Source organism: Schistocerca nitens, chromosome 8, assembly GCF_023898315.1.
Source record: "Schistocerca nitens isolate TAMUIC-IGC-003100 chromosome 8, iqSchNite1.1, whole genome shotgun sequence".
Classification (NCBI taxonomy): Eukaryota; Metazoa; Arthropoda; class Insecta; order Orthoptera; family Acrididae; genus Schistocerca; species Schistocerca nitens.
Genome location: NC_064621.1, coordinates 95677674 through 95704127, shown reverse-complemented (window position 1 = coordinate 95704127; position 26454 = coordinate 95677674). Strand labels below are relative to the sequence as shown.

At 41.9% G+C, this 26454-nt stretch overlaps 1 protein-coding gene across 2 annotated transcripts in view; it reads right to left on the bottom strand.

Annotated features, from left to right (window-relative positions):
* LOC126199077 (myrosinase 1-like) overlaps positions 1-21110 on the bottom strand; it is a 143926-nt gene extending 122816 nt beyond the window's left edge. The window contains exons 1-7 of one of the 2 annotated variants that reach the window (XM_049935814.1): positions 20944-21110; positions 18186-18319; positions 10770-10904; positions 8357-8479; positions 8094-8277; positions 3620-3714; positions 1940-2087 (exon numbers count right to left, since the gene is read on the bottom strand). In XM_049935814.1, the coding sequence (XP_049791771.1) occupies positions 1940-2087; positions 3620-3714; positions 8094-8277; positions 8357-8479; positions 10770-10904; positions 18186-18319; positions 20944-21079 (955 nt within the window). In that variant the 5' untranslated portion in view covers positions 21080-21110. The remainder of the gene's footprint in view (positions 1-1939; positions 2088-3619; positions 3715-8093; positions 8278-8356; positions 8480-10769; positions 10905-18185; positions 18320-20943) is intronic. The other variant, XM_049935813.1, reaches the window with a different exon arrangement.
* Between the last annotated feature and the right edge of the window lie 5344 nt (positions 21111-26454).

Here is a 26454-nt window from a genome sequence, read left to right as displayed (position 1 = left end):
TAGTAGTTCGCAATCTGCCACAAGCTTCGTTGTTTACGAGATCCTAGTTTCTAGGCACCAGGCCATAACATTCTGCCCTTAATGACAGTTGCTTTCGACAGATTTTTGTAGACCACTGTAGTTATTCCTCATTGGAATCTACCGCCTTTTCTTTTCTTTAGCATATCATGTACCCGCAAAGCAGCAGGTGGTATTGTGGATCTCGCGGTGGGCGGTGAGCATATCTGGGCTAATGAGTGTATAACTACTGCACTCAACTGGTCTTATCAATTCACATTCGGCTTTTACGAATCCGTATAACATTTTCTTGTGGCCACCTACACCGTCCATCCCAAAAGTTCAAAGACTGATTTTAATGTTGACGCACAAGCAAAATCAACGTAGTAGTGGCTGCTTGAACTAACAACTTTAAAAAGTCCATTAGTGGGTTTTGAACAGCCAGCGTTAAGTAGTGGACATGCAGCGATTGTGTATCAGTGTTGCTGACTTAAGAATCATAACAGAGCAACCTTAGAAAAGTGTGTGTGAAATCTGTCCCACACACCTTGACTCCTAAGCAAAAGCAACGATTCCCTGCCGCTACATTGTTGAAATGCAAAATCTGGAAAATTCTTTTCTGAAAAAAAGTCATCACAGGTGATGAGAGTTGGTGTCATAAATACGAATCTACCACAAAACGACAAAGTGGGAAACGTCTCATGAACTGTCAACGCTCTGACGACATAACCGTTATTCCAGCCAGTGTGACCTTCGAATTGGAAAACATCCTAAAGAGGGACTTTGCTGATAGTTCCACACTGCTGTATGGACTTCATTTGCGCTGTACCCAAGTGAAACTATGCAGAAGACATGAAGTATTATATCCATCATCTTAACTTTTCTCTATTTCATTAATCCAGTGACAAAACTTTCTGGACTGACAGAGGTATGCACTGCTCGTAAATCACAACTATTCATAACGATGAGACAATGAAATAATTTGAAAGTTACCATGTGATAATGTGCATGGCATGTAATCGGGAACTATTTGCAGTTACCCCATTGTTAAATATCTTTCAACCAAATTCTAGGGTGGCGGTTGAATTTTCTTAGATTGGTATGTTTCACACCTAGGAACACGGATTAATGTTTAACATCCCATCAATAATTAGGTCATTGGAAATGGAGCAAGGGAATAGGGATGGAAACAGATATTGTCTTTTTCAAAGAAATATGTATCTTCACCTCAAGCGATTTATAAAACCCATGGAACATCTACCAGCTGGATGAGGATTTGAGTCTCCATGACCCTGGACTGACGTGGGCAAGTACAATTAGCAACCACAAATATAGAGACAGGCAGGATATAAGGTACGACAGCAGTGCAGATGCGGCAAATAACACTCAAACATTCAAGATACGTTTGTTACAACATGAAACATTTACAGGCAGACACATGGCATTACCTGAACTAAGTCTCCGAATGACAGTCGTCATGATAGTAGTGACACACTGCAATGTGACTTACAAGTTAGCAAAACGAAATATATTTCACATTTAAACTTTTATTTAGGACTATTTTAGTCACTACTTGGATCGTTAGAGCACAGAAAACTAGAGATCATATCCTAGTACGGTCGGTGAGTGACATTTAAGGAACTAAAACGAAGTACAAGTCAAATGAATAAGGAATGAAAAAAGTGGGTCTTCGAATTTAGCATGTAAATATAGGCTAAGTGGAGGAGAAATGTGCATGTTGTGGAAAGGAAAGCAGCTGCTGCTTCTGGCACTGCTGTTGAAGCATATGAAGAAGAAGCAAGGAATAAGGACTTGAAGAAGAAGACAAAATGTACAATTAAAAGATTATGTTAATCTGGTTAAATCTGGAATTTTGTTGGAGATATCGTTGTATGTACTCTGCCTTGATAAATGTGGAGTTGGTAAAACGACACAAACTCACCTCTGAGGTATGCAAGCTCTTCCTGAGTGAATGTTGGCAACCGTGAGCGGGGCCGTCCCTCTGCTGCACTGTTGGCGTCTACCCTCTGACGCACTATGGTCGGGTAATCCCCATCTTGGCTGAAGATAGCGTGTGCGTAGAGTCCAACCTGATCAACAACAGATAAAAAGAATCAGTATTCTTTCCTCGTAGCCAGTTTATTGATGCTCGTGGCAACATCTTGACAGAGTAAAACTGGTGAATGTATAATCAAAAAGTATGCAAACTGGATTTTAAATATATCTAGAGATTTCAGACATAGTCACAGTGCCATATTGCCGTCTGTTTAAAGAATGTCCGAGTGTATGACATCGGCTCCTAGATAAGTGAGTGGCTCCAGGACTTTTTGAGTAACAGACCCCAGTACGTTGTCCTGGACGACGAGTGTTGATCAGAGACAAAGGAATTGCTAGGAGTGCCCCTGGGAAATGTGACAGGACCGTCCCGTCCCTAAATACATTAATGAAATCAGGGATAAGGTGAGAGTAACCTGCGACGGTTTGCTAATGGCGCTGTAGTATATGGGAAAGTGTCTCAACTCTGAGTGACTGCAGCTTGCCCTAAAGCTGGGAAAATGAAGATAAGTAGGAAAACATACCTGTAGTGATTGTGTACAATATTAGCGATGTACCACTTGATACAGTTACATCCGTTTAATATCTGGGGTGTAGTGCTGCAAAGTGACATGAAATGTAATGAGCACTCAATTGTAGAGGCGATGGATGGTCGCCTTCGATTTATTGGGAGAATTCAGGGAAGTGTAATTCATCCATAAAGCAGATCGTTACAAACCAGTAGTGCGACTCATTCTTAAGTATTGCTAGAGTGTTTGGGATCACCACCAGGTGAAATTTGAGGAAGACATCGAGATCGTGCTGCTAGGTTTGTAACCAGTTGCTTCGATCAACACGTATTACATAAATGCTCCGTTAACTCGATGGGAATACCTGGAGGGGAAAAGATGTTCATTTCGTAAAAATGTATGTAGGAAATTTAGAGAACTGGCGTTTTCAACAGACTGTGTGTCATTTTACTGCCTCCGACATACATCTTGCGTAAGCACCCGAAGACAGCATAAGACAAATCAGAGCTCGTACAGAAACATATACAGTGGTGTTTCTCTAGCACCATTTGCGAGTGGAACAGGAATGAGAGGGCCTAACAGTGGTGCAACGCATCCGTGTGCATAACAAATGTTCTTTCACGTATTGCTCATCTGGACATTAATATGATCCACTTATAGGTTTGTAGGCTCAAATTTAAAACAATATAATCCATTAAAAGAAACCAGTAAATAAAATCTTTGCATAACTGTAGACTATGATCGTCAACAACTGTAAGCACTTTGAAGGATGCATAGCACTGTTTTTCACAAATAATGCATGTATACTGGAAGCATGGATTAATACTTCATCCCATGAGAGACCACATGCCCGAAAGAGTACCAGTAGCTTCCTATAGTAATCACTCCTACGTCACAGTAACTGAATAACATGAACCGAACTGTTCACAATTAAGATACCTTGTGATAATAAGCAGCAATACGATCAATCACCGGAAAAGGACGAAACATGCTTTCAAATTAATAATAAAGAAAAGCAGATGAACAAGTGGTGCTAGAGTGGCAGTTACAGTACTTACATCGAACTGAAGCCTTCTCTCTACAGCTTCCAAGTCGTCTGTCGAATTTGAAGCTGGCTCTCTTCCCGACACAGTCAATGTGATTCCTACGCTGCCTGTAACAGATTTCCATTCGGAAAATTAATAAAATACACTACTTTCATTTATCACAAAGAACGTTAGGCATTATTTAGTAACAATGGAGTATGCTATGCATTGTTTACTCGTCATAACTACGAACTCCACGATCGTCTACCGAAGCATACTCGCAAATGCCACTAATATCACAATAAGAGAAAAACGGTTAATTTACTACCATAAATTAGTAAGGGATGAAGACTAACGATATACCTACTATTATCATTTATCAGTAAGTTCTAAAAGCTTTGTACTGTCAGACAGGAAAGAGCACTCATACTTTTTTAATGGCCTGGTCCTTCCTGTCGGAAGATTCATATTGAATCCTGAAGACAATTTCGCTGGTGGCTCAGAAGTCCAAAACGAGAGCCGACTTGGCGCCCACAAGCGAGGCAAATATGAGTCGCTAGAGCAGGAGGTTTAGTCATAAGCTCATGTCTGCACGATCGCTTTGCAGCTAAGATGTTAAGCCATACTTGGTCGTGCATCTTGCTTCCATCTGCAGTCACATATCTCCATTTCTTGCTACCGTCAGCGAGTTGCTCCCACTTGTCACTGTCAATATTAAATGCGCAAATATCACGCTTGACGCAATCCCTAAGGCGTAGGGAAGGTCGTCCATGAAGTCTCTTTGCTCCTGCTATTTCACTGAGTAATGTGCGCCAGGGCAGACGGGGGTGGTCCATACGACGCAGATGTCCTATCCACCGCAGGTGACGTTGCTTGAGCGTAGCAGTGACGCTCTGTTGTTTTGATGTTTTCAGAACCATATCATTTATCACATGATCCTTCCATGATATTCCCAAGATGCTCCCCAAGCACCGCAGTTTAAATGAGTTGAGCTTTCGTTCCTGTTTGGCATACGACGTCCAAGTCTCAGCTCCACATAGGAGAGTACTCAGTACACATGTTTGATACACAAGTATTGTTGTCGACAATGTGTTTGTTGTCCCATGCTCGTGTGCGGAATTTACCGAAAGTACCGGCAGCCTTTCCTATTCTTGCATTTATCTCGTCATCCAGGGAGACATTTCCGTCATTATTGAACAAAGATAGCAGAATTTATCGACTACCTTCAATAAGGAGCCGTCCAGTTTGACGACAGGCGGAGCTGTGTATCCTTGTGTCATGACAACAGTCTTCTTTACGTTTATAGACATGGAGAATTTATCGACAAGCTCTTGCAGATCGTATTGAGTATGCGCTACAAATGCAGCAAATAAGAGGCTATTTACAATCAAGTCTTTTCACAAGCGCTTGGATCTGATTAGAGAAATGCTGTAGAGCTTCCCATCATCTGTAGTATACAGATGAATGCCAAGGTTAGTTTCATCAAAAGCAACTTTGAGGAGTGCTGAGAAAAAAATATTGAACAGAGTGGGAGCGAATACGCAGCCTTGACGAAGCCCTCTTCTCACAGCAAACAGGTCAGAAGCGATTCCATCGAAAACCACAGCAACTTCCGTATCTTCGTGAAAAGCCTTGAGCATCTTTAAGAGCTTTGGAGGACACTCTGTCTTCAGAAGTTCTGCATACATTCCTTCTCTGGTGACTGTGTCGAAAGCCTTGTTTAGGTCGATAAAGGCAATTAACACAAGGGTTTTCTGCTCGCGGCAATTTTCCAGAATTTGCCGGATTGTGGAGATAATGTCAATTGTAGATCGTTGGGGACGAAGCCCACATTGTTCCTCAGGTATATGCTCTCGGCAAGCTTCTGAAGTCTGCCAGTACCAAACGGGCAAACGTTTTTCCAGGTCTACTAAGTGATATTCCTCGGTGACAGATCCAATCGCCGCGATCACCTTTACCTCCGTATAAAGTACCGATATTGGCATCGCGCATGTCTTTCGGCACATTACCGTCAGCCCAACATTTCAGTAAGAGGTTGAAAAGCAGCAGAAAAACTGCCTTAAATTTTATAATTTCTGTGGAGATGTCTTTTTCAGGGCACTTCCCACATTTGAGCAGTGCAATTGCTCTTTGAAGCTCCTCCATAGTAGGTATGGCATCCAAGTCATGGTAAGGTGTCATCTGAGGAATTTCATCCATTTCGTTTGGACTAATGTTGATGGGATGTGAGTAGAGGCTGCAGTAATGTTCTATCCAACGGTGCAACTGACGATTCCGATCTGTGATGACTTTTCCATCAATTTCCTTGAGTGATACGCTCTTCTATGGAATTGATCCACGGCCCCTTTGACGCCAGAGTACACACCTCCAATGTCGCCAGCATTGAGACACTCATGTACGCCAGTGCAGATTTGCTCCCAATAGGAATTGATGCACTTGCGGACAGTGCGTTGAACAGCTGTCTTTACTTTGCATAGCTCCCTGCATGTAGAATTGCATGGGTTTTTATGCCAGATGACAGTTGCCTGACGTTTAGCCTCAAGGAGAGGTTTCAAGATATCTACGTTCTCGATGAAGCAATCCTGGGATTTTGCTTCCACATCACCGAATACATTTCCAGCCGTAATGGTAAGAAGCAATTTTATCTTCTGCCAGTGTTCAGAAATAGGAGCGATTGCACTCCAGGGATCCACCTCTTTTCGTATCTCGTCACTAAATACTTGTACTTTAGCAGTGTTCCTTGTTTGGCAAAGATTAATTATTGTTTTGCAAGGTATTGTGGCAGAGTGAAAATTAGACATCTGAGGTCATCAGTCCCCTAGAACTTAGAACTACTTAAACCTAACTAACCTAAGGACATCACGCACATCCATGCCCGAGGCAGGATTCGAACCTGCGACCGTAGCGGCCGCGCGGCTCCAGTCTGTAGCGCCTAGAACCGCTCGGCCACTCCGGCCTGCGGCAGAGTGTAACTTTTTAGTCACGAAGCGCGCTTTTGTCGCTACTAGTTCATGACCCGTATCACATTCTCCACTAAGGAAAGAATGTGTATGAAGAAAGTAACACAGATCTTTCCTTTTAGTTAGCATAATATCTAATTGGCGCCAATGTTTAGAGGAGAGCTCAGTGTTCACTGCATTTGAAGTTTCTGTACAGCAAAGTTACATAAATCTGTTCTGGAAACACGTGAAAAAATTAAAAACTATACTCTCTTGTTAATGGCCATCAATCAAAAACTCTTGTTGCCGTGTATGCAGTGTTTTGCATTTCATGAGAAAGTGCAGTGATTTTGAAAGGCACTTCATCAAATCACTGCAAGGAGGACAATAGTTCCTAAATTCAGTCTCTTTTGGAGAGAAAAGTGTCAATTCTCCAAGAATACACATTATCAAGAATTTGTAAGGCTCTATAAATATTATAACTAAGATACAATAAAATTTAGTAGGTGCATAAAGGTTACAGTGTTGATAAACGTCTTGTACTCCTCTGATGAATTTTTTAGCGGAATAGAATGCTGTATGTCTTATTATCTATGTCCTACAACACATATACCATGTAATGCACGACGTTAGGACAGGTTCAGTACGATACTGCGATTTGTTTAAGAAACCATCGTGAACCGTCTTTCTTTGCAATGTTTGTCTACAACAGTTCAGTAATTATATGATGCACTTTAGTTGGTATAAACTAGAATTAAATGTTTGCTATAAGGTGTTCCGGAAAGGTTCAAAATCATACAATGTTCAATTTTTGCTTTTATGTATGGGCGTGACTCACTGCGGCGCTGTTTAACTGCTGTCAAATGTTGTACTCACACATCAACAAGTAATTATTTCTGGACATATGTTTACAGGACTATTTTCCAACATTTGACCAGTAATATGAAAGGTAAGAATGTGTATACTCTTCACAAGGAAATGAAGGAATCAATAAATTAGTAGAGCAAGACGAAAATTTGGAAGTTCCTAACGACTGAAACGTTTATATACGGGAGAAATGGGGAAAAATGGCTCTGAACACTATGGGACTTAAGATCTGAGGTCATCAGTCCCCTAGAACTGAGAACTACTTAAACCTAAGGACATCACACACATCCATGCCCGAGGTAGGATTCGAACCTGCAACTGTAGCCGTCGCGCGGTTCCAGACTGAGGCGCCTAGAATCCTGAAAGAAAATCTCTGTTGATGCTTCACCGTGTCTGAATAATTTTCAACGCGGTAACGTACTTAAATATCTGTCGAATAAGAATAATGACTGTGAGAATGAAGTGTACAGATTGTTGTGAATACAATGGTATCCGAAAGAAGAGTTGAGGTAAGTGGGAGGTTTAGCCGATACGTTAATTTTTTATGAATTCATGCATATTGAAGAATATTATCTCCGCTTTCTGTGGTATACTGTACATTTGTGAGGAAAATGGTTAGGTTCTTTACATACAATGCTTAAATAACTAATAATAATAATAGTGATCGACAGGAAACTCAATACAAGGGACGTTTAACACACCGTTCTGCGTGGCCCTGTACTGTTCGGCGTAGAGTCGATACACGAGTCCATGGGCCCTGATCACAGTGTGTGAGGCCATGTAGTCGCCGATGCCAGACGCGTTCTGTGACGGCGCCTGACCACCAGAGGTGGCGTAGCCACCGGTGAAGACGTCCGGCGCGTTGAACGTGATCCACCATTTCACCTGCAGAACCGTTGTTGTCAGAGGTGTGTCACAACAGGAAGAAACCCACGTGAGAAACAGTAGAGCTGTCGCTACTCACTCTGTCTCCGAAGTTTTCAAACAGCACTCTGGCGTACTCCACGAAATAGTCGGCGAGGAGTGGGTTTGGCCATCCACCGATGTACTGCAGTGCTTGCGGTAGGTCATAGTGGTACATCGTCACCTGTGCAGCATATACCTCATCATTAAATTTGTATTTCGAAATCCACACCATATCGTATTCGTATTACCTTCCTCAGTTTCATGTTTGTGGTTCTTGTTAAATCTGAACTCAAGTTCCCTCCGTGCATATATTGTATTTACAGGTATAAAAAATACATTCAGTGGAACCTTCCACATTAATAATGTTTTAAGACTGATTGTTGTTCGAATTATAGTAATTTTTGTTTCCCGGTCTAAAAGTGTTTACGATTGACGAAAAAAACGCATTGCACCAGCATTGTGTAGATCATGTGGGCTACTCCAGACACATGAAAATGGGCCTAAATTGTGGACCATATCTTCGCCTTTTCCTCACTTCGTTACCTGCAACATTTCGGCAATAAATTATTACGGGATTACAGAAAACTTATCTTGAAGGTCAGAATAACTGTCTGGCTGAAAGCAGCCCAGACACAGTCCGAAGTTCAGCATCCTTGGATGTTCCACAGACTGTCATTTAGAGGGTTTGGCGACGGTTTCGATACACAGAAGATGGATTCAACCGCCTGAGGAGGCTGCAGACAGCTTTGAACTGTGTTAGGGTGAGTTTTAGTAGGTGTAAGCAACTAATGAACAAATAGGGGCTACCGGACAGTCCTGAATGTGAGTGCAAGAAAATCCAATCAATGGACCATTTACCTCGCAGACTGAAATTATCGATTTCCAAAAAAGGTCGATTATGATTACCTTGAAATTATAGAGGATATAATGGGATTTGGTACAAATTCGTTTATTCATTGAGGTATGTGCATGATATATACGAATTCGAATCGAGATTAATGATATTTTTTCACAGCAGATACAGTTACTGACTAAGGGATCCCTTTCGTAGGCTTCTCTCTATGTGACGGTGATGGAAGCACCACTCCTATGATTACAGGCTGCGCTAAATGGATGCCGTCTTATGGGGTGAAGGTCCCAGGAAATACGCACGCAGATAATCGTAGACCCACTTTAGATGATGAACAAGACGAGGACAGCGCGAACAACGTGCTCGTCGACTATCGAAGATCGAGGTGGGGCACAGTTTGACTTGACTAGGACCAAAGCTATAATCTGGGTGACACTCATGGCTCCAGACATTCGATAAATAATCACCACTTGGCCTGATATTCACAGCGCATCCCACGCACGCGTTAGAGCTCGACTGCTAGGAGAAGATCCTTCAAAAAGGCGTTAATCAGTCAGATACACATTTTTTCGAAGCTTAAACATATAGATGTTGTCCTACCTATATCTGAATATTATGCCAGCGCTAGATAACCCAACAAGATATTCACGGAAGTGTCACACGTACTAGTTACAAGTGCGAAGAAATGTCCAGGTGAAGATTTTACCCCTTGACAATACAGCTGTTTGGTTAGATGTCATAACAGAAAGAAAAAAGATCTTGCTTAAAACATATACGTAAACTGAACCTCTCATTATATGAAGATTATACTGTTGAAGAGAATGTGGCCAACATACGCCATCGCAAGAACACAATTTCCAATTGTAACTGTGTCAGCAAAAGTATTTATGTATCAACATGAGAACTGCGATAAATGTGACAATCGTAAACCTTGTTTTACCGCCTGATTGGATTTTTTTTCTTGACACTAAACAATTCTAGCAAGTCTCCTGTGTGTTATGTATGTTGGTGCGTTGTAACCTAAGTCGAGATTTTGTGATCTGAATATCAGTCAGCGCTTAGCTAGCCTCATACTTTCACAAGTCTTCTTCCTCCATTTCCAATTAGATTTAAGCATCGTTCCCTGAAAGCATACTTCTCGAACAATGGATAGACCATACCATCCAGCCGAAGAAAGCTTGGGAAACTGTATAGACGAGACCTGAATACTTGCTCTAGACCTAAGTTCGTATATGCTAGGAGAGGTAAATTGTTTTAATTTGCTAGATATGCGCGACCAGTGAATCACCAATTGTAAGCTGAGAGAAGAGCGTGCGGGATCAACGACAAAGTAAACAGACGAGCGAGTGGCCCATACCCTCGGCCACAGCCGGTATTATAGTCCCTATGCAAGAGGCCGAGTTAGCGCTATTTGTAGAACACCGTAATGTGCTGCTGCCTACCGTCACATCCTAGAACTATTCAGTGTACACAACCACCAGCTGGGTCGAGTTACTCTTCTCTCTCCTAACTCTCAACAGTCCGCCGTTACTACTACTGTTAATACATCCAACAAAAGAATCAGCGTACGGTGAAAAATGATTGTTTGCCCACCCCAAACACGTGCATGTGTCCCTCTTACCATGGGCTGGATTCCGTTTGCCAGCAGCTCGTCGATGAGGTTGTTGTAGTAGTCGATGCCTTGCTGGTTGATGACGTCAAGGTCTCCAGTGGGCAGGATGCGCGCCCAGGAGATGGAGAAGCGGTACACTTCCGCCTGTTCATAAACAAGGAGAATAATATGAGATACATTATGAAAATACTAAGTCTGTTCTTCTGAAAGACAGCATTGTAAGAATAGGAGAAGAATATCAGTAGCGTAGTTTGAATTACAAATGACAGATGACACATACAAAGAAACAAGAGTTGGTGGTAAACTTTTGTATATGTAAGAGTTCAGTACAACTGAAGGTTGTTTTCTAATTTCGTACGCGAGAGGAAGAGACTGTACAGGAATGGGCCTCTTAGGAAAACGATGGATGTAGAAGGATGTTAATAGATTTAACAGCACCATGTACTACGTGCAGCAGAAGAACAGTCCGGAAAACTTGACTGTGTGTGCCAGTATGACAATGCACCCTCTCATAAAGCATCGTCTGTGAAGCAATGATTTGTGGACAATAACATTCTGGAAATGGACTAGCCTGCCAAGAGTCCCATCCTCAGACCAATGCAGTATCTTTGTGATGAGTTGGAACGTAGACTTCTCCAGTTTCGGCTGTCGGGAAAGAATGGTCGAATGGTCGCCACTCCTCATGTTACTGTTCAGAGAAAGGTAATCAACTATTGGATTTTGTGGATCATAAAATGTGGATATTCACGTGGAATCAATTTAAAAATAAATGCGTAAGTTTTCTCTCTTTCTCTCTCTCTCTCTTTCTTTTCGTAGGCAAAAAGTAGAAAAGAGGTGTAAATGTTTTTTTGAATCACCGCTACCAGTCACAAACTTTGTGTACTATTGTATTAGTTATTTAGCGACATGTTTCGAGGGTATACCTCATCTTCAAGTTAAATGGCATTACAACAACAACGGCAGCCCATTTAGTAAGCCTCTTATCATAGTGTAGTATCCAACACAAAAGTTTAATGTTCGGCTGATTGATCGACGAAGTTCAGTAACGTGACCTCCCTGTTACTTGGCCTTGCTTCCTCACGTTTCTCGCTATGGCGACATTGAAAGGTAATGTCGTGTTCGACATCCATTGATGTTAATGAAGCGTGTTCGTGAAGGCATGTCGTCAAATCTGAGGAGAATCGGGTGTGTTAGCATGAACCCATGAATACTTGAGAAGGAAAGCTGACGGATGTGTCAGAATGAGTGGTCAACACGAAAGTAGCTCCTGATATGTGAAAAGATTTATCTGTTTTAGGACAGAATCGCCCATATCTCAACAAGTAATTACTTCTGGACATATGTTTACAGGATTATTTTCCAACATTTGACCAGTAATATCAAAAGTAAAAATGTGTATACTCTTCACAAGGAAATGAAGGAATCAATAAATTAGTAGAGCAAGACGAAAATTTGAAAGTTCCTAACGACTGAAACGTTTATATAAGGGAGAAATGGGGAAAAATGGCTCTGAACACTCTGGGACTTAAGATCTGAGGTCATCAGTCCCCTAGAACTGAGAACTACTTAAACCTAACCAACCTAAGGACATCACACACATCCATGCCCGAGGTAGGATTCGAACCTGCGACCGTAGCGGTGGCGCGGTTCCAGGATGAGGCGCCTAGAACCGCTCGGCCACAAAGGCCAGGAGGAATGGAAAAATATAAATCGCTCTAGGTAAAGAGCTACAAATCATATTGTGAAATTCAGGCAGTAACTCCTAAATGACGAAAGAGCAGACTGAAATGCAAGAGAATAAAGAAAAAAGTATACAACGGATTTGAATACTGCAAATTTAGAAGAAAGTGAGATTATCAAACTGTATGAGGCAATAACACATGCAAAGGTGTCGAAAGTAGTTCAGTAGAGGATAAGTGAAATATAGTGAAAGAGGAAATAAGTAACGTAGGACAATAATTCACAGTGTAGTCAAGTAATGGATTGTGCAAAAACACTCGATTTTATGGAAAGTAGAAGAGACAAAAGAATCTTGAGAATGAGGCAGTAAAGCAACAGCAGAAGTTGCTAGAAAATAAAGTTAACATAGCGTGAAGTATATGTCGTAAAGGCTGGGAGAAGCAATGAGATATAGAGGAAGAAATGGCTGTAGAAAATACTCGACACCGCCTACAGATTACACGTAGCTTCGGAGAAGTATAATTTGACCTATGAGGTGGATATGGGAAACCTCTGTTAAACACAAAAAAAGGAATGCATAGAAAGCCGTATGACGTAGAAGAAATGATCCGAATGAAAGTGAAATGAGAGTGGGTATATAGACAACTTTCTTTCGACTTCAGCCTTTGCTAACAACGAATGAAAAACCATTGGTTTGTATAACATGTAAACAGGATTCAGAGTCACCGTAAATAAACTGCACGCCAACTTCATAGAGAAATATTTTAGTCTATGAAAACCAGAATGTACAAACATTTTATACATCCATATTTTCAGAATGACTACAGAAGATGCTTTGTAAATAAAAGCGAAACGCATCTGGTATAAAATACGTTTCAATTTATTGCAGTAAACTTAAGATGGAAAAACCAATAATAATTGAAAGTGAAACAGTTTGCAAGATGAATATGTCACACATATTTAGTGTATTAGAAAGAAAGGTAGTGTGTTAACCGAAATCGAAAACGCAATAAAGGGTGATGATCTAAAATCAAAGTCATACTATAGTGTAAAACACCACAATAGCAGAAAATTACTTTTCGAACTTCCCCAAGGTCGCTAGATGCAGTATAAAGATATCCAACGTAGCTGCTTTCGACTAACTCTGAAATTTAAGGAAATGCATTAATTTTAAATTGAGTGATGTAGGTTTCATTACACACATAACTAAGATACAGTAAAGTTTTCCAGTATTAGAAGTTGATGACGATACTAAAAATTATGATGATGACATTGTATGACAGTTTACTGTGTCCACCAGAATGGATCGCAGACTACCTAATGTCACTAACATCGATTGTAGAGGGGGCACCTCATTGCACAATAATGCTCCAGGCCTTTTGAGGACCCATTATAGCTCGAACGTTACGCAACAGCAATGAAATTTGCCAATAGATAATTCGATTTTTGAGACGAATAATCAGAGCTTGCAAATCCAATGAAGAGCCTTAGGCGAGGTTCCTTAACTACGAGGTCAGTAAAGTGGTTCTGATGTCTACCGATTACAGTGTTTCGCTGTGAACGCTTGACACCGTCAACCCGACTGCTACTGAAGCAGCCGCTGCCATAACCGAGCACACAGTGACAGCCAGATTTATTCCTGACTTCTGAAATTCTTCCTCGTGTGCGGCGCTACATAACTCGCTACACGGGCTCGAGGCCGTGTTTTCCCCGGTGGTAACAAGTACCACAGCACTCATGTAAATATCTGCCTGCTAGTGTACTGTTTATAATGAAATAATGATTAACAACCACGGAAATCAGCTCTAAGAGGAGCATTAATACCAAGAGCATAACAGTGTTTCCTTTTGTAACTTTAGTGTGTGAAGGAAAAATATTATTCGTATTTTCGTAAGTTTTGTTAAGTGGTTAACCATCAATCCAGACATAGAACAAAACAGGAATGTTTTATTATTATTATTCACGTTTGGATAGTAATGGATCAACGGTGTACAACACGGACCATTCTCAGCGCTTTATTTCAGTTTTACTTTGTGCCCATATTACTGTCTTCCTCTGAGAATGAACTCTTCTCTGCTAGTCTGACCAAATTATTCCTATTTTCTTAAGTTTTTCTGCCGGGACAACTCTCCAGTCGTGAATTATATGCCTAAATTTTTCCCTATCCGGTATATTAATTTGTCTTACCCCTGCTTCCTTCCGATCTTATTTTACCGCACCGACCCATTTTATTTATCAGTTTTTAATTTACAGTCGGTTTCGTAGAATACCACAACGAATACAATTAACCTTATTGGTTTCATTCTCTTAATGTGTCCATGGAATTTCGTATGCTACTACTACACAGTGCTGTTCTTTTAAATTTCTGTGTCTGCTCTTTGCCTGTACGCAACATAATTTGGACATAAAATTTTCATAATCACTTTTCCTCCGCTCTTTGGAATTCTTCAGTGCCTCTACTACCGTTTAAAAGAATGCCTCAGCAATATAAAGACACACTAATCTAATGACTTTTTGTAGTGTCTAAGTCTGGCGCATTTAGAGATATATTTTTTTGTTACCAGATGCATTTTTTGTTACCCATTACATTAAAAAAAAGTTTTGCGTCACCTCGGTTCTGAGAGTTCCGGAACCTGTACAGAAAACTGGTTCAAATGGCTCTGAGCACTATGCGACAACTGCTGAGGTCATCAGTCGCCTAGAACTTAGAACTAAATAAACCTAACTAACCTAAGGACATCACACACATCCATGCCCGAGGCAGGATTCGAACCTGCGACCGTAGCGGTCGCTCGGCTCCAGACTGTAGCGCCCAGAACCGCACCAGAAAACTGGAATAGAGATCAACAATAACATCATTTCCGCCCTTTTTATTGCTCATGAAAACCACACATTACATGTTGTACCAGCATACAGCGAGACCTTCAGAAGTGGTGGTCCAGATTGCTGTACACACTTTACCTCTAATACCCAGAAGGACGTCCTCTTGTATTGATGCGTGCCTGTATACGTCGTGGCATACTATCCACAAGTTCATCAAGGCACTATTTGTCCAGATTGTCCCATTCCTCAACGGCGATTCGGCGTAGATCCCTCGGAGCGGTTGGTGGGTCACTTTATCCATAAACAGTTCTTTTCAACCAATTCCAGGCATTTTCAATAGATATCATGTCCGGTGAACATGCTGGCCACTCTAGTCGAGCGATGTCATTTTCCTGAAGGAAGTCATTCACAAAATGTGCACGATGGGGGCGCGAATTGTCGTCCATGAAGGCGAATGCCTCGCCAATATGCTGCCGATACGGTTGCACTATCGGTCGGAGGATGGCATTCACGTATCGTACAGCCGTTACGGCGCCTTCCATGACCAACAGCGGCGTACATCGGCCACACATAAAGCCACCCCAAAACAGCAGGGAAACTCCACCTTGGGGCACTCGTTGGACACTGTGTCTAAGGCGTTCAGCCTGACCTGGTTGCCTCCAAACACGCCTCCGACGATTGTCTGGTTGAAGGCATATGCGACACTCATCGGTGAAGGGAACGTGATGTCAACCCTGAGCGGTCCATTCGGCCTGTTGTTGGGCCCCTCTGTACCGCACTGCATGGTGTGGCTGCAGAGGTGCACCTCGCCTTAGACGTCGGGAATGAAATTGCAGCCTATTGCGCACAGTTTGAGTCGTAAGACGACGTCCTATGGCTGCACGAAAAACATTACTCAACACGGAGGCGTTGCTGTCAGGGTTCCTCCGAGCCACAATCCGTAGGTAGCGGTCAGCCACTGCAGTAGTAGCCCTTGGGCGGCCGAAGTGAGGCGTGTCATCGACAGTTCCTGTCTCTCTGTATCTACTCCATGTCCAAACAACATGGCTTTCGTTCACTCCGAGACGCTTGGACATTTCGCTTGTTGAGAGCCCCTCCTGTCACAAAGTAACAATGCGGACGCAGTGGAACCGCGGTATTGACGGTATAGGCATTGTTGAACTACATACAACACGAGCCGGTGTTGTATGTAGTCCAGTCCTTCCTGGTGGAATGACCGGAACTGATCGGCTGTCGGACCCCCTCCGTCTAATTGGCGCAGCTCATGCATGGCTGTCTACATCTTTGGGCGGTTTTAGTGACATCTCTGAACAGACAAAGGGACTGTGTCTGTAGTAAAATATCCACAGTCAACGTCTATTTTCATGAGTTCTGGGAACCGGGATGATGCAAAACTTTTTTTGATGTATGTATAAGCCTGTAACTGTTTCCATATTGCGAACAGTTATTTTATAACTACTCTTTTGTAGGCTTGTTTCCTAACTGACATCGCCTACATATTTAAATTGAGAAGCTCTCTCCATTATGTCGCGTTTAGTTTTTACAATTTTGAGTGCCAGATTTTTGCTGCACACATATTTTGCTTTCCTTTTTTTTTTCAGACCATATTTGGAACGATAGCTTTCTTGCTGTTTCTCTGAAAATTTCTATTTGTTTCTGCGCCATTTAAATGTACTGACCTAGACTCGGCACGTCGTCTGCGAAAGTGAAGCAGTCTCTCCTAGTATTACTTCCTCCTGCTTTGATTGTTTCGGCAACTTAAACTCAGATTTTAGCTGTCGCCAGTGAAAAGTAATTCAGACTGCCCATCACCTTCTCCCACTCTTATTTTAGCTTTAAGAAATTCCGAAATTTCTCCGTTGAATTTTACGTTAGATTACAGTTTCACTAATAACTGCTTTGATTTTGTAATCCACACCTTGTTGTCTCAGAATCTGGATGAGAGACTTATGGTCTCAAATATTTCTTCGAAATAAAATGACTGTAATTACGCAATTTGTTTTCTGCCGCTGGCATAGCTAATCCAGTTACCTTTTGTTAATGAAACATGCCACACGGAAGTGTAACAATTATTTTGTAATCAATGAAAATAATGCCCATCAATTAGTTGATCAATCTGGGGTTAAATCACAAATCCATTACGACACTAAACCGCTGCCCAATGTGTGGCTGTGAAGTGGCTCACTTCATGACATGAATTACACATCCAGTATGGCAGAGTTAATGACCAAGACAAAGTGACTACAAGCTCTTTGCTCAAATTAAAATTATTACCATGGTTATAACAGGACGTTTTTTCACTGATCCACTTCTATTTATTTATGGTAATGTATTATTTGTTGCAATACAAATTAATTATGATGTAAAATACCTACAGTTCAAAATGCATCACTTTTTTATATGCTGATATCAATATTCCATCACAGCTTTATCTTCAAGAATGGGTATTTCAGCACTGTGAAGTGCATAGCATTACATATCTCAGCTGTTGCTGTGAATGACCTCTTTAATTTATGTAATATCTTATAATAAGTATCGAACAGTTATTTTTCATTAGATGAACCGTTTCATAAAGGTCACAAGGACAGCATTCTCGTCGTGCTTATAGCGAATCTTCATAATTAAATGCGTGTGCTGTATTTTTACTGTAGTTTTCCCAACATTTCAATGAAAACAAGGGAAGAAAAGTATTATAAAATGCTGTAATACATATTGATGACACAGTAAGTATTGCATTAATTTTTGTTTGAGTACAACAGAAGATGGAAACAGTCGAATCAAATACTGTTGACGATACAGATTCATGGAAATATGGGAAAATACATTAATGTGGAGACAGGGACTGCCTGCAGCAATTGAAACGCATCAGAACAGTGTGGATTCACCGAACACCACACCTGTGTAACGGCAGCCAGTACTTACATTGAGTGTCTTCACCATCTGCACGTCCTCCTGGTACTTGTGGTACGAGTCGCAGGCCACGTCGCCGTTGTCACCATTCGTAGCGTACTCCGGATGTTCGTGGAGCATGTAGTCCCAGATGTTCTCGCCCTTGCCTGCATACACAAATATGTATGTTAGATATTTCTTCGAAATGACGGGAGCTATACATAATGCACGTCATTTCTGTGAAGTAGGTAGTGTGAAACAATTATTTTACGAATACCAAGGGATTATCAGCAGGAATCTATAATAAATTTCGCCTTGCAGTTTCATTTTCAGACAGCCCAATGTTTATGACTTCGTATCTCCTGAACTAAGCGTCGTGCAGTTATATAAATTTGTCGGTACATTCATTGGTATATGCGAATACTGTCTGCAAAATTTGTCACGAACGCAGTTAGTAGTAAAGAAGTAACAAATTACAACGTCTTGCTTCATATGGCAGTTGTACTGCGTGAGAGGCAAAAATGTAGTAAGCGTGAAACCTCTTTTCCTTTCATCATCTGTCTGTGGGGTTGATAGGTAGCTGAAGCTTCTTAATGGTTTGGCGTCATGTATAAACTGTGCTGTAAGTCGCTAAGTGCTATGAACCAAGTATGGAATTCGCACGACGCGGTCTACAACGCTTTGTCAGCCCCGTCCCCACCTCTCTGATAGGCAGGTGGTTCTTAGGCTTTTAGTGATTATCTTCTGACAGTAAGTGATTTGTGTACCAAGTTTGGCTGAATTCGGTCCAGTGGTTTAGGGCGTACAAAACTGAGGTGACAAAACGTCATGGGAGACCTGCTAATATCGTGCTGGACCTCCGTTTACGCCGTGTAGTGGAACAACTCAGTGTGGCACAGGCTCAGAAAGTCGTAAGTCCTATGCAGATATATTGAGCCATGCAGCCTCTAAAGCCGTCGATAATTGCGAAAGGGTTGCCGACGTATGATTTTGTGCGCGAACTGACTTATCGGTTATATCCCATAAATGTTCGGTTGGATTCATGTCGGGCAATCTGGGTCGCCAACGCATTCGCTAGAATTATCCGGAATGTTCTTCAAACCAATCGCGAACAAAATGGTTCAAGTGGCTCTGAGCACTATGGAACTTATGAGGTCATCAGTCCCCTAGAACTTAGAACTACTTAAACCTAACTAACCTAAGGACATCACACCCATCCATGCCCGAGGCAGGATTCGAACCTGCGATCGTAGCGGTCGTGAGGTTCCAGACTGAAGCGCCTAGAACCACTCGGAATCGCGAACAATTATGGGCCAGAGACATGTCGCGTTGTCATCCATAACAATTCCGCCGTCGTTTGTGAACATGTAGTACGTGAATGGATGCAAACAGTCTCCAAGTAGCCGAACATAACCATTTCGAGTAAGTTGTTTCAGAGGTCCCAGTCCATTCCAGTAAACACATCCGACACCGTTATGGAGCCACCAGCAGCTTGCACAGTGGTTTGTTGACAACTTGGGTCCATGGCTTCCTGAGGTCTGCGCACCACTCGAACCCCACCATCAGCTCCTAGCAACTGAAATCGAGACTCCTCTGACCAGGCCAGTGTTTTCCAGTCGGCTAGGGTCCATCTGATATGGTCACGAGCCCTGGAGAGGCGCTGCAGGCGGTGTCGTGCTTTTAGCAAAGGCACTCACGTCGGACGTCTGCTGCCATAGTTCATTAACGCCCAGTTTCGCCGCACAGTTCTAACGGATACATACGTCGTACGCCGCACATTGGTTTCTACGGTTATTTCACGCAGTTGTGTTTATCTGTTAGCACTGACAACTCTACGCAAATGTCACTGCTCTGTGTCGTTAAGTGAAGGCCTTCGGCCACTGCATTGTCCATGGTGAGAAGTAATACCTGAAATTTGGTAGTCTCGGCACACTCTTTTCACTGTGCATCGAGGAATATTGAATTCCTTAACGATTTCCGAAATGGAATGTCCCTAGCGTCTAGCAGTAACTGCTAATCCGCTTTCAAAGTGTGTTAGTCCACACCGTGCGGCCATAATCACGTCGGAAACGCTTTCACATCAGTCACGACAGTACAAATAACAGCTGCACCAATGGACTGCCCTTTTATACGCTGTGTACCCGATACTACCGCCATATGCATATGTGTGCATCGCTGTCCTGTGACTTTTGTCACCTCAATGTACACGCATATATACATATAAATACATATATCCATTTTTATAATAAATATAGGTCATCCACGAAATTCAAGTAACAGCTTTGTTATAAATTTTCGGATTTACGTGCTGTTGCGATTTTCTCTTAGCTATATGCTACCATTGTTACAAGATCAACACAAAAGCTTTCACATACAATGAAGATTTATAGACCATTAATTTTTTAAGAATCCCGATAATAATGTAGATAGAGTACTCTGAAAAATGTCGTTCAGTTATAAATAAAGTGATCAGTTATTGGCATATTTTATCTCCAGCGATATTCGTAAAACAAATTCTTTGTAAAGGCCAGTCTAAAATGTATGCCATTCAAAGTTACACAAAATTACTACATCAGATCATTTTGACTCTGTTTAAATATTAGCAAACAGAAAGTTTATAAGACTGGAAGTGACCATATGTGTAGAGGATTGACTATGCAGGTTACTCTTTCAAGCTATTATTAGGCTCCAAATGAAAAGGACTGTTTGCAGATGTTATGCTAATAGCTGTGGTACATCGATGTAGACAACCTGAAGGTAAAAAATTCATTAACGTCTATAATACACTCACCATCTTCATTCCACCCTCCTTCGATCTGGTAAGCAGATGTGGCGGTCCCTAGAAGGAAACCTTCCGGAAACTGGTTGACTGCAGTCTGTGCCGCAGCAACAGCTAACAGGGCTGCCAACAGCGTCGGTTTCAGCATTTTCAGAGGTCAGCGTTGCCACGAAGCGTTTGCAGCCGGCGTCTTATATATACGCTCTAAACCACTTGATGACAGTACTCATCGTGGAAGAGACAAAGTGATAAACGTTGGCTATCGCTGATTATTACCGCGGGAATCTGATTGCTGCTTGGTTCTTGCGCATTAGTGATCTCCGGTTGGTATAGCAAGTTATCAGTAAGTGAAAGAGGAAAAATACGAGTACGTTTGAGCAGCACTAGTGCGGTTGGTAAAAACTGTTACTAAATGGTAGGCATCAGACAATTTCACAATGGGTAAACACTTTGATCAATAATATGTTTGCTACGATGTAACATCTCCTCAATACTACTTGAGAAGCAAACTTCGAATACTTGTGCAGTCCTCGTGATTTAGCGGTTCACTGTTCTCCTTAAACAAGTTCACTTCTCAGTTCTGTGTTTGCGTTTACGTAACATTACACTCTAGCCTAATTTCCTTTCATGTTGTTGTTGTTGTGTTCTTCAGTCCTGAGACTGGTTTTATGCAGCTCTCCATGCTACTCTATCCTCTGCAAGCTTCTTCATCTCCCAGTACCTACTGCAACCCACATCCTTCTGAATCTGCTTAGTGTATTCATCTCTTGGTCTCCATCTACGATTTTTACCCTCCACGCTGCCCTACAATGCTAAATTTGTGATCCCTTGATGCCTCAGAACATGTCCTACCAACCGGTCCCTTCTTCTTGTCAAGTTGTGCCACAAACTCCTCTTCTCCGCAATTCTATTCAATACCTCCTCATTAGTTATGTGATGTACCCATCTAATCTTCAGCATTCTTCTGTAGGAATTTTCCTTTCATAGGCACATAAAATTAGCAAGTGTTGTACAGTGGCTTTGAGCGCCTGGTGTCGTATGTTATGCCATTTACGCAGCTTGAGGGAACACTTGTGCACTGTAAGAATAATGTCTGCGAGCGGGGAAGTCTCGTTTGACTGGGAGGAGCAGTAGTTGGAGGTAAAGGAAAATAAAGTGTAGGAGATGGAAGATTGTTTTGGCATGTTATTCCACCTTATCATCAATGAGACGGGATATAGAGATGATGTGACAACTCTATAAAAGTCAGTTACCTTGTAAGGCGTTTTCTTCGAAAACTTCTGTGAAACTTATTATTACAAGGAAAACTCCCCATCGCAGCCCTCCCCCCCTCAAGTCAAGCACGAAAACAGGAAGAAGGTGTACTGAACTGTGAACAAAGAAGAAAATGTGCAAAGAAGAAGATGTGCAATATCGTGCGATTTCCAATAGCCGCGGAGTCGTGTTTATGTGGTTACATACGGTGCTGGACTGCGTAGGGGGAGATTCGAGTTCAAATCTCCCTCATGCCCCTTCCGGTCATTGACGAGTCTGTTCGCTTTATTTAAATTTGTATCTGTCTTGTGGTGTAACATTCGTTTGCAGCAACGACGTGTAAGGAAGGGACCTCCAGACGTACTACCTCCTGTTTGTTCTACACGGGAACCACATCTAATGACTCTTGCCTTCCGTCTTGGAAGTTTTGACTGTTAAATTCCTTTGTTGTAACAATGTTCACACCCGTTTTTTTTTGTTTTTTTTTGTTTTTGTTTTTTGCTTTCTTCATTTTTGTGAGAGGTCTATGCGGCATCTCACCTGCTGTCAATATGCATCACATTTACTTGCGACTGTAATATATTCTCATAACACGATTCATATTCTATAACTTGTGTATACTACAACAATTGCCAATACTGCAGAAAAAGAACACAGTAGTCAATGACCGGACGGAAACCACCGAGCGAGGTGGCGCAGTGGTAAGACACTGGACTCGCATTCGGGAGGACGACGGTTCAATCCCGCGTCCGGCCATCCTGATTTAGGTTTTCCGTGATTTCCCTAAATCACTCCAGGCAAATGCCGGGATGGTTCCTCTGAAAGGGCACGGCCGACTTCCTTCCCCATCCTTCCCTAATCCGATGAGACCGATGACCACGCTGTCTGGTCTCCTTCCCCAAAACCAACCAACCAACCGGACGGAAAGAACATAATTTGGTGAATAAAAGAAATCGCTGGGGAGATTTGAACACAGATCTCCCCCTTTTCAGTCCCACACCGTGACCACACACCTGCGATGCCGGGATACTTGGAATTCACTCGGTGTTGCCCATCTTGAGCTTCGACGGTTCGCTGTTTAAATTTTGCTTCTTTTTTCACTGTTCATCTCTTTCCTGTTTCTATGCTTGATCTGTGTTCAGGTTTTGACGGGATATTCAATGGGCCATTTTACCGCTAAATCTGAGGGCGATGAAGTGGGCACTTTCCCTTGTTAGTGTTCCCCACCGTCATTCTTCCTACACTACGTTAGTCAGAATTGCTCGTTGGTCTATGTGTATCCTTTACAAAATATTCTCCATTGTTGTTGCTGCAATCTTCGGTCCTAAGACTGATTTGTTGGAGCTCTTTACGCTAGCGTATACAGTGCAAGCCTCTTCGTCTCTGAATAACTACTGCAACTTCCACCCTTTAGAACCTAATTACAGTATTGATAACTACGTCTCCCCCTTAACAGTTTTTACCCTTCATACTTCCTTGGAAACTGCTTATTCCGTGTTTCTTCAGGATGTGTCCTAAAAGCCGGACCTTTTCCTCCGATTCTATTCAGTAGCTCCTCATTAGTGTTTAGATCTAATCATCTAATTTTCAAATTTTTTGTGAGGGATGTTTCCAGAATGACATTTTCACTCCGCAACGTAGTTTGCGCTGATATGAAAATTCCTGGCAGGTTAAAACTGTGTGCCGGACCGAGACTCGAACTCTGGACCTTCGAATTTCCCACGAAAAGTCCCGGCCCGGCACACTGTTTTAATCTGCACGGAAATTTCTTCTCTGGTATGGCATTTCGAAAGCTTCTATTCTTTTCGTGTCTAAAGTTCTGCCGGCCGGTGTGCCCGTGCGGTTCCAGGCGCTTCAGTCTGGAACCGCGTGACCACTACGGTCGCAGGTTCGAATCCTGCCTCGGGCATGGATGTGTGTGATGTCCTTAGGTTAGTTAGGTTTAATTAGTTCTAAGTTGTAGGCGACTGATGACCTCAGAAGTTAAGTCGCATAGTGCTCAGAGCCATTGGAACCATCTGAATCTCTTATAGACCATGGTTCACCTCTGTAGAAGACAAATACCTGTAGAAACGACGTCCTAGTACTTAAATTTGTCAGGATGTTAACATACTCCCAGAAATCCTTTTTTTCCCATATTGTACAACATACGTTGTACAGCATCATCAGTTATATCACTACTCAAATAGGAAACCTCCACCACTTCTTTTAGTCCTTGTTTCCTAATCTAATCCCCTCAGTAAGGCCTCATTTAATTCTACTACATTTCATCACCTATGTTTTTCTCTTGTGGGTTTTCATCTTATAATCTCTTTTCAAGACGCTATCCATTCCGGTCAACTATTCTTCGAAGTCCTTTGCGCTCTCTGACAGAACTACAATTTCATCAGAAAACCTAAAAGTTTTTATTTATTTTCCTTGAATTTTAATTCTCTTTTCAAATTCCTCCTTGATTTTCTTTACTCCTTGCTCACTGCACGGACTGAATAACATGGGGTAGCAACCCGTCCCACTCCTTTTTCAAATACTGCTTCCGTTTTATATCTTCTACTCTTATAACTGCAATCTGGTTTCTATAAGGTATAAATAACATTTTATCCCTGCTGCCTTCAAAATTTCAAAAAGTATAGTCTATTAAACATTCTCAAAAGATTTATCAAAATCTACATATGCTACAGAAGTAGGTTTACTTTTCTTCAGCCTGTCTTTTAAGATAAGATGCAGCATTAGAATTGCCTCATCTGTCCCTATATTCCTCCGACACTCGAATTTATCTTCCCTGCGGTCTGCTTCTATCACGTTTTCCATTGTAAAAAATTCGTATCAACAATTTGCAACCTTGCCTTATCGAACTAATGTTTCTACAGTATTCACACCTGTCAACAACTGCCTTCTTTGGAAGTGGGCTCATTGCATTCCTCTTCAAGTCTGAAAGTATTTCTCCTGTCTCGTATACCTGCCACGACGGATCTTGGTGATGCTGCTAGGACGAACGTCTCACTGTCCTGACGGATCACATAATCATATACGCTGTTTCTTTGGGTTACGAAATTTTGCCCAGTGAAGAGTGACAATATAGTGACGGACTAATAGCGCCATGTGAATGAAGTGATGAAGTGCTCTGCTTCACGTGACCTCGCCAAATTCCTGTGCAGACAACCTTTTTGGCCAAAGCGTGTACATCTTCAGCTAAACTTATCCATGGAGGCAGGTTGATAAACGGAACTGTTGCAAGTATTTATTTTACACCTTACAGCAACATCTGAAGTTCCTAGTGTCTATTGCAAGTGAGGGACGCTAGTCTGAATTCGCCTGCATAGTCTCAGATACCCCTGCTGTTTGTTGTACAGTGAGACAGGTAGACACGTACCTGGCAAACTGCTCCCCTTGGGGTTTCGTAAAACAACAGTTTCACATAAGGCCATAAGACAAATGTTCTGGGAGTGTGATACAAGCATTGTATCCACCACGGAATAAGAAATATGCTTCCTATCCAGTGATGAGGATATGTGTTGTTCAGGTTCTGACAGACGTTCTTCCCGAAGTCGGTTGGTCCACTGTCGTGTTGTCTCGAGGTCAACGATTGGTACAGTCCCCAAGAACTATGGCCAGCACATCTCGAACGAACATAAAGCAACACGAGCATATCATACAGGGTCACTAGTAATAAGCTCCTGTTTGCTTGAACTCTTACAACTGCAGTCGAAAAGTCGCTAGACAGTCTTTCCTGGTTTTCCTACACGATGCGGTGTGTGGATTTTCAGCAGTCCAAGACATGGCTTCTGTGGCAGCATCACTATGGCTTGAATAGTGGAACAGGACTAGGTCGTACACAATACAAATTTTACAGAGCTTGGACTGCAGTAATGCGCTGGATCTTTCACTGACAAGATTAAAGTTCGGCTTCAGAATCTTTTCGCTCACTGGTTGCACACGCCATTGATGATAGCGCTTCACACTACGTTCTTCGAAGTGTGAATTTTAAGGGAAAGTTGACCGATTGTTACTGATAAAGCTTTTCCAACACGCTACAACAGCATTTAATCTAATTCTTCTGTGTGAACAACTCTCTGTGGGGACGTTGGCAGTAATATTTAATACAAAATAATATTCACGACAGCATTGTATGTGGAATGTAACTGAACATTGATCCTATTCTCGTAATACTAATAAAAAAGGAACTAATCGTTAGTAAAATAATAAATAATTATCGTCACCCACATAATCTAAGATTTTGTAAAAAATTATATCTTAAACAATACCCATGTA